This window comes from Gavia stellata, unplaced genomic scaffold, assembly GCF_030936135.1.
Source record: "Gavia stellata isolate bGavSte3 unplaced genomic scaffold, bGavSte3.hap2 HAP2_SCAFFOLD_1158, whole genome shotgun sequence".
Lineage (NCBI taxonomy): Eukaryota > Metazoa > Chordata > Aves > Gaviiformes > Gaviidae > Gavia > Gavia stellata.
In genome coordinates this window covers 1-11,225 of record NW_026776985.1, presented here as the reverse complement: position 1 = coordinate 11,225, position 11,225 = coordinate 1, and the positions used below count along the sequence as shown (strand labels likewise).

The 11,225-nt window shown below is 67.1% G+C and overlaps 1 protein-coding gene across 1 annotated transcript; it reads left to right on the top strand.

Moving 5' to 3' along the window:
• Positions 1 to 3,552: 3,552 nt before the first annotated feature.
• On the top strand, positions 3,553 to 9,979 carry SARS1 (seryl-tRNA synthetase 1; the record flags this gene model as incomplete). The annotated part of the gene is given in 12 exon segments (XM_059835060.1): positions 3,553 to 3,601; positions 3,603 to 3,693; positions 5,726 to 5,796; positions 5,973 to 6,053; positions 6,698 to 6,856; positions 7,342 to 7,485; positions 7,877 to 7,984; positions 7,986 to 8,033; positions 8,507 to 8,728; positions 8,819 to 8,948; positions 9,509 to 9,666; positions 9,784 to 9,979. Coding segments are annotated over 12 exon segments (1,453 nt in total), but the record flags the coding sequence as incomplete, so codon positions are not given.
• Between the last annotated feature and the right edge of the window lie 1,246 nt (positions 9,980 to 11,225).

Sequence of the window (11,225 nt, the reverse complement as noted above, 5' to 3'; positions counted from 1 at the left end):
GGCGATGCCTTGCCAGGACAGGCTGAGCCATGCTGTGCCAGGCCAGGCCATGTCAGGCTGTGCCATGCTGTGCCGTGCCAGGCGATGCCGTGCCGTGCCATGCCATGCCAGGCGATGCCGTGCTGTGCCATGCCATGCCAGGCGATGCCTTGCCAGGACAGGCTGAGCCATGCTGTGCCAGGCCAGGCCATGTCAGGCTGTGCCATGCTGTGCCGTGCCAGGCGATGCCGTGCCGTGCCATGCCATGCCAGGCGATGCCGTGCTGTGCCATGCCATGCCAGGCGATGCCTTGCCAGGACAGGCTGAGCCATGCTGTGCCAGGCCAGGCCATGTCAGGCTGTGCCATGCTGTGCCATGCCAGGCGATGCCGTGCCGTGCCATGCCATGCCAGGCGATGCCGTGCTGTGCCATGCCATGCCAGGCGATGCCTTGCCAGGACAGGCTGAGCCATGCTGTGCCAGGCCAGGCCATGTCAGGCTGTGCCATGCTGTGCCGTGCCAGGCGATGCCGTGCCGTGCCATGCCATGCCAGGCGATGCCGTGCTGTGCCATGCCATGCCAGGCGATGCCTTGCCAGGACAGGCTGAGCCATGCTGTGCCAGGCCAGGCCATGTCAGGCTGTGCCATGCTGTGCCGTGCCAGGCGATGCCGTGCCGTGCCATGCCATGCCAGGCGATGCCGTGCTGTGCCATGCCATGCCAGGCGATGCCTTGCCAGGACAGGCTGAGCCATGCTGTGCCAGGCCAGGCCATGTCAGGCTGTGCCATGCTGTGCCGTGCCAGGCGATGCCGTGCTGTGCCGTGCCATGCCATGCCAGGCGATGCCGTGCCGTGCCATGCGAGGTGTGCCCGGCACCAGCCCCGTACCCGCCTCTCCCAGCCTTGGCCGCTGGCACAAATCAACCAATTTGGGCGATTCTGCCCCAAAGCGGGTGCCCGATGCCCGGACCTCCTGGCACAGCGTTTCCCACCGCCGCCGCGGCACACGGCTCAGCGTGTCCCCCCGCCCAGCGTTGGGCATGCGGGGGGTCCCCGCAGCCCTTGGGGTCCCCCGGCACGGGGGGGTGGGGGCCCGTGCCAGCCCCCTCCGGCCCCCCGGCACTTTTTACACGCTTCTCCGCGTTTTCCGGGCAGTGCCGGGGGACCCCCCTGTCCCGGCAGCGCAATAAAACGGATCTTTCTGCCCCCCGCCTTGGCTGCCCCGGCTCGGGGGGGGCGGGACGGGGGTCCCCAGATGGGTGGGGGCACCCAGGACCCCTCCGGCAGCTCCCCGGGCACTGGGCGGTGGGGATGATGGGGGGCTGCTCCGGTGGCGGGGGGCGGCCACCCCAACGCAGCCTTCTCCGGGGGGCTCGTCCCGGGCTGTGACCCCGGAGGGGGCTGCGCCCGGTGCTGGGGGGCTGCGGGGGCGAATGTTGGGGTGCCATGGGGTGCCGTAGGGTGCTGTAGGGTGCCATGGGGTGCCGTAGGGTGCCGTGGGGTGCTATGGGTGTTGTGGGGTGCCGTGGGGTGCCGTGGGGTGCTGTGGGGTGCCATGGGGTGTTGTGGGGTGCCGTAGGGTGCTGTAGGGTGCCGTGGGGTGCCGTGGGGTGCTATGGGTGTTGTGGGGTGCCGTGGGGTGCCGTGGGGTGCCGTGGGGTGCCATGGGGTGTTGTGGGGTGCCGTAGGGTGCCGTAGGGTGCCGTGGGGTGCCGTGGGGTGCTATGGGTGTTGTGGGGTGCCGTGGGGTGCCATGGGGTGCCATGGGATGCCATGGGGTGTTGTGGGGTGCCGTGGGGTGCCGTAGGGTGCTGTAGGGTGCCGTGGGGTGCCATGGGTGCTGTGGGGTGCCATGGGGTGCTGTGGGGTGCTGTGGGGTGCCATGGGGTGTTGTGGGGTGCCGTGGGGTGCGTGGGGTGCCATGGGGTGCTGTGGGGTGCTATGGGGTGCCGTGGGGTGCCGTGGGGTGCCGTGGGGTGCCATGGGGTGTTGTGGGGTGCCGTAGGGTGCTGTAGGGTGCCGTGGGGTGCCGTGGGGTGCTATGGGTGTTGTGGGGTGCCGTGGGGTGCCATGGGGTGCTGTGGGGTGCCATGGGGTGTTGTGGGGTGCCGTGGGGTGCGTGGGGTGCCATGGGGTGCTGTGGGGTGCTATGGGGTGCCGTGGGGTGCCGTGGGGTGCCGTGGGGTGCCATGGGGTGTTGTGGGGTGCCGTAGGGTGCTGTAGGGTGCCGTGGGGTGCCGTGGGGTGCTATGGGTGTTGTGGGGTGCCATGGGGTGCCATGGGGTGCCATGGGATGCCATGGGGTGTTGTGGGGTGCCGTGGGGTGCCGTAGGGTGCTGTAGGGTGCCGTGGGGTGCCATGGGTGCTGTGGGGTGCCATGGGGTGCTGTGGGGTGCTGTGGGGTGCCATGGGGTGTTGTGGGGTGCCGTGGGGTGCGTGGGGTGCCATGGGGTGCTGTGGGGTGCTATGGGGTGCCGTGGGGTGCCGTGGGGTGCCGTGAGGTGCTGTGGGGTGCCATGGGGTGTTGTGGGGTGCCGTGGGGTGGGTGGGGTGCCATGGGGTGCTGTGGGGTGCTGTGGGGTGCCGTGGGGTGTTGTGGGGTGCCGTGGGGTGCCATGGGGTGCCGTGGGGTGCGATGGGTGCTGGGGGTGCCATGGGGTGTTGTGGGGTGCCGTGGGGTGCCGTGAGGTGCTGTGGGGCCGTGGGGTGCCGTGGGGTGCCGGTGGGTGCTGTGGGGTGCCATGGGGTGCTGTGGGGTGCTGTGAGGTGCCATGGGGTGTTGTGGGGTGCCGTGGGGTGCGTGGGGTGCCATGGGGGTGCTGTGGGGTGCTATGGGGTGCCGTGGGGTGCCGTGGGGTGCCGTGAGGTGCTGTGGGGTGCCATGGGGTGTTGTGGGGTGCCGTGGGGTGCGTGGGGTGCCATGGGGTGCTGTGGGGTGCTGTGGGGTGCCGTGGGGTGTTGTGGGGTGCCGTGGGGTGCATGGGGTGCCGTGGGGTGCGATGGGTGCTGGGGGTGCCATGGGGTGTTGTGGGGTGCCATGGGGTGCCGTGGGGTGCCGTGGGGTGTTTGTGGGGTGCCGTGGGGTGCCGTGAGGTGCTGTGGGGTGCCGTGGGGTGCCATGGGAAGCCGTGGTTGTGCCGTGGGGTGCTGTAGGAGGGCGCGGGGGACACTTGGGGACCCCCGGGGACCCCCGGGGACGCTGGTGGGTGCGGGGGGGGCCCGGGGATGGGGGTGCCCCGGAACACCCGGGGGCGGCTGAGGGGAAGCCAGGGAGACAGAGGGACCCCCCGGGGGTGCTCAGGGACACCCAAGCAGACACCCAAAGTCCCCGGGGACCCCCGGGGGTGCCCTCACCGCCCCCCCCCACCGCGGTGCCCCCGCCCCGCTGCGCCGCCGCCGCTCCACCAGGGGGCGCTGTTCCCCAGCGGCGCGCCTCCCCGCCCACAGCGCCACCTGGCGGTCAGCAGCGGCGCCGCCTGCGCAGGTTGGCCTTCTGCGCATGCGCCCTCCTCCCCGCGCATGCGCGCCGAGGAGCGGTCGCCGCCGGGGGTCTGACAGGAAGCCGCCGCCGCCGCCATCATGGTGCTGGACCTGGACCTGTTCCGCGCCGACAAGGGCGGAGACCCCCGCCATGGTGCGGGAAATGCAGCGCAAACGCTTCAAGGACCCGGCGCTGGTGGACGCGCTGGTGCGGGCCGACGGCGCCTGGCGGAGGTGTACGTGGGGCGGGAGGGCCGGGCCGGGCCGGGGGCTGGCACCGCTCCGGGCTGGGGGGAGCTGAGGGGGCCTGGAACCCCCCCGGGGCTGGGGGACCCCCAGGAGGGCCCTGTCACACCCCCCCCAAGAGGGGACCCTCTGTCCCGGGCTGCGCATCCCCCTCTCTTACCACGCCCCCGGGGGGTGGGGGACCCCTCTCAGCCCCCCCAGCCTGGTGGCCTGTCCCCTGGCGATGCCCCCCCCACCTCGCCCCCCCCCCCCCAGGCCTGGGGGGATCCCTCAGGGGTCCCTCTCTTCCACCCCGACCCGGGGCTCGGGAGCCTGTCCCCCGATTGATCCCCAAACCCCCTCACCAAGGTGGGGTGACCTTTGGGGGGTCCCTCCCACTCCCCCCTCCCCAGCCCCGGGCGATCTCCTCGGTGGATCTTTCCCCTCTGGGTCTGGGGGATCCTGCGGGTGGATCCCTGTGGGGGTCCGGGGGCCCTGTCCCTGGGTGGATCCCCCTCACCCCCCTCTCTGGGGCGGGGGAGAGGTTCTCCCGATGGATCCCCCCGCTTTCCCCCCTCCCCAGGCCTGGAGCAGGCCCCCCGGTGCCAGTCTGCCTTGGCCTGGCCTGCACGTGGATCCCCACTGGTGATCCAGCCCCACCGGTGATCCGCAGGGATCCTCTCTCTGCGCCCGCTGCCTGAGCCGCACTGCTGCAGGATCCGGCCGGGCAGGGCGGGGGGGGTCCCACACAGTGCTACCCCCGCACGGGGGGGTAAAGCCGTGCCCGGGCAGCTCGGAGGGGCAGGAGCAGGGGTGGCTGCAGGGGTGTGGCTGCCCCCATCGCCCCGCAGTCCAGGCGGGAGGTTGGGCAGCGGGAGCTGCCGTCGAGCTCCGATTTTGGGCTGCCTGGGCACAGAGGAGGGGTGTGGTGGGAGGCGAGAAGGGGTGGAGGTGCCCCAGAAACCCGCAGTTCCCAGGGCGCCCCGGTCCCCCTCGCCCGTCGCCGCGGGATGAAAGAGGCAGTTTTAAACACGCCTTTTAATCCCGTTGCCTTGATGTGAATGAGCCCCGGCCCTGCTTAATCACGCCCGGCGCGTCCCCTGGCTCCGGCCCTGCCGTCATCACCGCCTTAATTTTATCCAAGGGCCCTTTCATCCCCGCAGGACCAGCCAGCTTTCCAGGCCAGCGGTGGGGGCTGCGCCCTGGCCCCCTCCCGTGGGGCTCCGGCCCGTCCCGGCGGCGGTGGGTGCTGCGGAGGGGTGCGCTGGCGCTGACCGCAAGGCGCAGGGCTGGCAGGACGCGCTGGCGAGCAGCCGGCTGATGCAATCCTGCGTTTGCTGGTGCCGCGCGGTGCCGGTGCTGGTGCCATGGGGTCCACCGGAGGCCAGGGTCGGCCAGGGTCGTGTTTGCCATGCCCTGTTCCCCCGGCTCTTAACCCTTGTGCTTCCTGACTCTGGATCACCACACCCCTCAGCCCCGTGGGTCTGATCCTGCCTGCAGATGGGGATGTCACCCTGTTGGGGTGACACATCCCTGGCATTGGTGTGTCTCTGATTTGGGCTGCCCCGTCAGGAGGGGATGGCTGTGTCCTGGGCTCTGCCCTGCCCAGCCCTGGTGTCACCAAGGGGGACCTCCCCAGTCCCCTCATCGAACAGCCCGAATCTCATCGCTGTGACCCCAGAGCCCTAGATCCGCTCAGCCCTCAGCGGCCCCAGTCCAGCCCTTGGGGTCCTGGTGGGGGCCGTGGCCCAGTGCAGCGTCACTCCGGGTGTGTTTCAAATGACACCCCTGCGTGGGAGCCCTCTGCTCCCCGCGTCTCTGCCCCACATCATGGCCGGCCCCACACCGTGCTCTCACACCATCAAACCCTCCCCTGTCCTTCCGAAACGCCCGGGGCCGGCGGCATTGGATATCCCTGGAGCTGCCGTCCCCTCTCCTGCTCCCTCCTGAGGCTTCGTGGCCCCTCTCTGTGCTGGATGGGGATCCCAGCCCCGCTCCCACTGGCGCTGCTGGCCGACGGCTCCCCTCCCCTCTGCTTTCTAGGCAGGTTTCGTGCTGATAACTTGAACAAGCTGAAGAACCTGTGCAGCAGAACGATCGGAGACAAGATGAAGGTGAGGCATGAAGGCAGACAGTCCTGGCAGCGATTCACTGGTGGGACGTTACTAACTGGTGGCATCTCCCCCAGGTCTCTGCTCTCCAGGCCTCTCCCTCGCGTAGTTGAGGAATATTTTTACCCTGGAGCTTTACTCTTTAACCCTGCTGGGGTTTCTTTTTCCTCCCACTGCAGAAAAAAGAGCCAGTGGGGACGGACGAGTCTGTACCGGAGAGTGCACAGAACCTCGACGAGCTCACGGCGGACATCCTGGGGGTGAGTCTGACCCCCGTCTCCCCGCACTGTGCCGCTGGCCCACCCAGTTCGTCCAGACCTTCGCCTGTAATTGCCCGATTTGGCGGTGTGAGGTGCCCAAAGCCCCAGCACCAAGCAAGGGGGGACTGCCTGCATCCCCTGCCAGGAGGATCCTTATTTCCCCCTGTCCCGCACAGCAATAACCAGCTCTTGCTCAGTCTCCTTCATCTAAAGACCATTTTAGCCTCGCTCTGTGGCAGCTCACTAGCCCAGGGCTCGTCCTGCGCTTCCCTGGGGATTTGAGCAGCCTCAGTCATTACGTGTCCTCTGCAAGTCCCTTCCTCCCTGCCCGTTCCCCTTCCCAGTTCGTTAACTGCAATGTTTAATGAGCGTGGCGCTGGCCGGCTTTTGCTGCCATGGGAGCTGACCGCTCCCCTCATCCCTGCCGGGCGCTGCGTGACGCCGTAGCTCGCTCAGGCCCTTTCAGAGCCTGACTTATGTCGGTCCTTTGTCCCCTTGGGCTGTTGTTTGATGTCTTCAGTTCACGGTTTCGCTCCAGAAGCCATGTCCGTTAGGCGAGGGTCCGTGACTAACGGCGCTCGGCTGCCAGCCCCCTCTACCTGGCGGTTTCTTCCCTTCCCCGCCTCACCCGGGTCCCTGCGCAGGCTCTGCAGGTATCCCAGATCAAGAAAGTCCGTCTCCTCATCGACGAAGCCATCCTCAAGTGCGACGCCGAGCGCCTGAGGCTGGAGGCAGAACGTTTCGAGAGCCTGCGGGAGATCGGGAACCTCCTCCACCCCTCGGTACCCATCAGCAACGACGAGGTAGGGACAAGAGTGAGCTCCGGGCCGGCCGCACCGGTTCATCAAAGCCAGACAGCTGCCGGCAAGTGGGGGGCTCGCTGCGGGGAGGTTCCCCCCCAACCTAAGATCAGCGGGGTGGGTGAATGAAATCTGCATGACAAGACAGCGTTTCCTGCCGAGAGCAGACAAAGAGCAGCTCAGACAACGCTGGACACGGCCATTGTTGGGGGAATACATGGGAAACTCGCTTCCAGCCGGGGGGCTGGGATCTCCCTCCCGCTGCCTTCATTCATCCGGCAGGAATATTTTGCTGGGGAACACAATTGGGCTGGGCCAGCTGCCAAGTGGCTGCATAATAAGCGACCGGCTGGGATCAGGACTGGGGTTCCAGGCTCTGTAGTCTGGGATCCCAAACTGGGCCCGGTGCAACGCGGAGACTGGTGTCGCTGCCGTCCTGGGAGCTGAGGTGATGGGCTCCCCCTCCTCTTCTCTCCGTCTTTGTGCAGGACGTGGACAACAAGGTGGAGCGGGTCTGGGGCGACTGCAGCTGCAGGAAGAAGTATTCCCACGTGGACCTGGTGGTGATGGTGGACGGTTACGAGGGAGAGAAGGGGGCCGTCGTCGCGGGCAGCCGGGGCTACTTCCTTAAGGTGCGAGCCCAGACCCCCGCGGGGCCGTGGAAACGATCGGAGCCGGAGGGAGAGCTGAGGGAATCGAGGGGGGATGGGGGTCGTGGCTTCTCCTCCCCCTGGGCTGAGCTCACTGCAGCGACGGGAGCCTTGGCAGCGGCGTGAGCTCGCTCTGAGCCAGCTCATCACGTGGGACGGGCTCTGGCCTCGGTGGTGCTGCCGCCCGTGGGCCTGGGCACCCTCCGGATCCACTCCGGCGTCCCTGCCGCAGCCGGAGGGTGATGCTGAGCCTGGCAGACAGAGCAGCCTGGAGCTGGCGTGGGCTCCGTGTGCTCCCCAAACCCGCTGAGCAAGAAGGGATGGCACAGTGAGGTGTGCGTGTGACAGGCGGTGGCTCCCCTTGTCCCCCCAGGGTCCCCTGGTGTTCCTGGAGCAGGCCCTGATCCAGTACGCCCTCCAGAGCCTCCGCGCCAAGGGCTACACTCCCGTCTACACCCCCTTCTTCATGCGGAAGGAGGTAGATGCAGGAGGTGGCCCAGCTCAGCCAGTTCGACGAGGAGCTCTACAAGGTGAGCGGCTCAACGCCTTCCGGGTCTCCGCATCTCACCGCCTGGTACCCCACCGTCCCCTCCGGGCACCGGCTTGCCGACCGAGCCACCGCCACGCAGCTTTCCCTGCGGGGAGAGAGCCGGCTGAGATCCCCTCCGCCCCAGCGAGGCCTCGGTCATGGCAGCTCCCTTCTGCTCCCTATCTCCGGGGTCCATCTTCATAGCTGACAGGGTTGTCATGGCGATGCGGTGACACAGGGACGTGGCTCGTCCCCAACCTTGCTGGCGGGAGGCCATCGGGGCTTTGAAGCAGCAAATGGCAGCTGCTCCCTTTCCCAAGCTGTCCTGTCCCCGCTCTGAGCACCGGAAAACCTCGCTGCCTGTCCGCATGCAGGCAGGGAGAGCGACTGCCTGCGCATCTGCCAGGGAGCGTCTGTCCCCGGAGGTGCGGGAGCAGCTGGGGAAGGGGGACGGTGGCTCTTGTCCCCCCCCAGGTGATCGGCAAAGGCAGCGAGAAAGCCGACGACAGCTCCATCGACGAGAAGTACCTGATCGCCACCTCGGAGCAGCCCATCGCCGCCCTGCACCGGGACGAGTGGCTGAAGCCGGAGGATCTGCCCATCAAATACGCGGGGCTGTCAACCTGCTTCCGCCAGGAGGTTGGCTCGCACGGCCGCGACACCCGCGGCATCTTCCGCGTCCACCAGTTCGAGAAGGTGAGAGGAGCGGGCAGCGGCAGCGTTCCTGCCGGGAATTTGGGGCTGTATCCGGGGCCAGCGCCAATGAGGGTGATCTCCTCTTCGCAGATCGAGCAGTTTGTCTACGCCTCGCCCCACGACAACAAGTCGTGGGAGATGTTTGAGGAGATGATGGCCACGGCCGAGGAGTTCTACCAGTCCCTGGGCATCCCCTACCACATCGTCAACATCGTCTCGGGTAGGGGCAGGGGCCTCCTCACCGCGTGCCACCGGGGCCACCTCTCTGTGCCGCGGTGGCCCGGGAGGACACCAGCCGCCTCTGCCAGCGCCTCGGGCGTCACCCTGGCCCTGACCCGCTTCCCGGCTCGGCTTTCATTGTCCCTGGCTCGCCTTCCCACCGCGTCTGTCCCCAGACCTGGCGAGGGAGAGGAGGTGCCTCAGCCCTGGCGCGGAGGAAGGAGCTGTTTGCTTTCCCGCAGAGATCCTCTGCTTTGCTCTGGGTCCACTGGGACCCGGTGTGGACGCCAGGCTGGGACTGTCCCCCCTGTCCCTTCTAAAGGGACAGTCCGAGTCCCAACTCCTCCTGGGAGCTCTCCCAGGAAAATTATCCCATTTAAATGCTCCTTCCCGGCCTCCTGCTGCAGAGCAGGAGCCCCTTGTCCCTTCCGAAGTCACCTTGGAGGCTTCACGCCTTCAGCCCATCCTGCCATCCCCCGGGATGGGCGCGTTTGGCGGGGGGGGGGGGGGACGGAGTGGGACCCCCCCCCCCAGCTCAGTGCTGCCCCTCCCGTCTCCCAGGTTCCCTCAACCACGCTGCCAGTAAGAAGCTGGACCTGGAGGCCTGGTTCCCTGGTTCCGGCGCTTTCCGCGAGCTCGTGTCCTGCTCCAACTGCACCGACTACCAGGCGCGCCGCCTGCGCATCCGCTACGGGCAGACCAAGAAGATGATGGACAAGGTGAGGCCGAGCTGCTGGGCCGGGGGGCGGTGAGATTCGGGGGGGGATGTGTGTGTTCCTGCTCGTCCCCCCCCTCGCCTCTGCCGTGTCACCCCCCCGGCCGTGTCCCCGCCGCAGGTGGAGTTCGTGCACATGCTGAACGCCACGATGTGTGCCACCACCCGCACCATCTGCGCCATCCTGGAGAACTACCAGACGGAGCAGGGCATCCGCGTCCCGGAGAAGCTCCGAGACTTCATGCCCCCAGGTAGTGCCCGGCGCCTTCCCTTTCCCTTTTTCCCTTTTTCCCTTTTTCCCTTTTTCCCTTTTTCCCTTTTTCCCTTTCGCCTTTCCCCCCTTTTCCCGTTTTTGCTTTCCCCCCTTTTCCCGTTTTTGCTTTCCCCCTTTTTGCCCCCCTTTCCCCCTTTTTCCCCCCTTTCCCCCCTTTCCCCCTTTTTCCCCCCCTTTCCCCCTTTTTCCCCCCTTTTCCCCCCCTTCCCCCCTTTTCCCCCCCTTTCCCCCTTTTTCCCCCCTTTCCCCCTTTTTCCCCCTTTCCCCCTTTTTCCCCCTTTCCCCCTTTTTCCCCCTTTCCCCCTTTTTCCCCCTTTCCCCCTTTTTCCCCCTTTCCCCCTTTTTGCCCCCCTTTCCCCCCTTTCCCCCTTTTTCCCCCCCTTTCCCCCTTTTTCCCCCCTTTCCCCCTTTTTCCCCCCTTTTCCCCCCCTTCCCCCCTTTTCCCCCCCTTCCCCCCTTTTCCCCCCCTTTCCCCCTTTTTCCCCCTTTCCCCCTTTTTGCCCCTTTCCCCCTTTTTGCCCCCCTTTCCCCCCTTTCCCCCTTTTTCCCCCCTTTCCCCCTTTTTTCCCCCCTTTCCCCCTTTTTCCCCCCCTTTCCCCCTTTTTCCCCCCCTTTTCCCCCCCCTTCCCCCCTTTTCCCCCCCTTTCCCCCTTTTTGCCCCTTTCCCCCTTTTTGCCCCTTTCCCCCTTTTTGCGCCCCCTTTCCCCTTTTTCCCCCCTTTCCCCCTTTTTCCCCCCTTTCCCCCTTTTTCCCCCCTTCCCCCCTTTTTCCCCCCTTCCCCCCTTTTTCCCCCCCTTCCCCCTTTTTCCCCCTTCCCCCTTTTTTCCCCTTCCCTCTTTTTTCCCCCCTTTCCCCCTTTTTCCTTTCCCCCTTTTTCCCTTCCCCCTTTTTCCCTTCCCCCTTTTTCCCGTTCCCCCTTTTTCCCGTTCCCCCTTTTTCCCATTCCCCCTTTTTTCCCCTTTCCCCCTTTTTTCCCCCTTTCCCCCTTTTCCCCCCCCCTTTCCCCCTTTTCCCCCCCTTCCCCCTTTTTTTCCTCCCTTCCCCCTTTTTTTCCTCCCTTCCCCCTTTTTTCCTCCCTTCCCCCTTTTTTCCCCCCTTTCCCCCTTTTTTCCCCCCCTTCCCCCTTTTTTCCCCCCCCTTCCCCCCTTTTTCCCCCCCCTTTCCCCCTCCCCTTTTCTCTCCCCCACCTTTTCCTCCCACCCCCCCCTTCGGTGCCCCCCCCATCTCCCTGCCGCCAGGCTGGGGGGCAGCAGGGCGGTGGCCGGGGGGGGGTGACGGGGGGAGGGGTG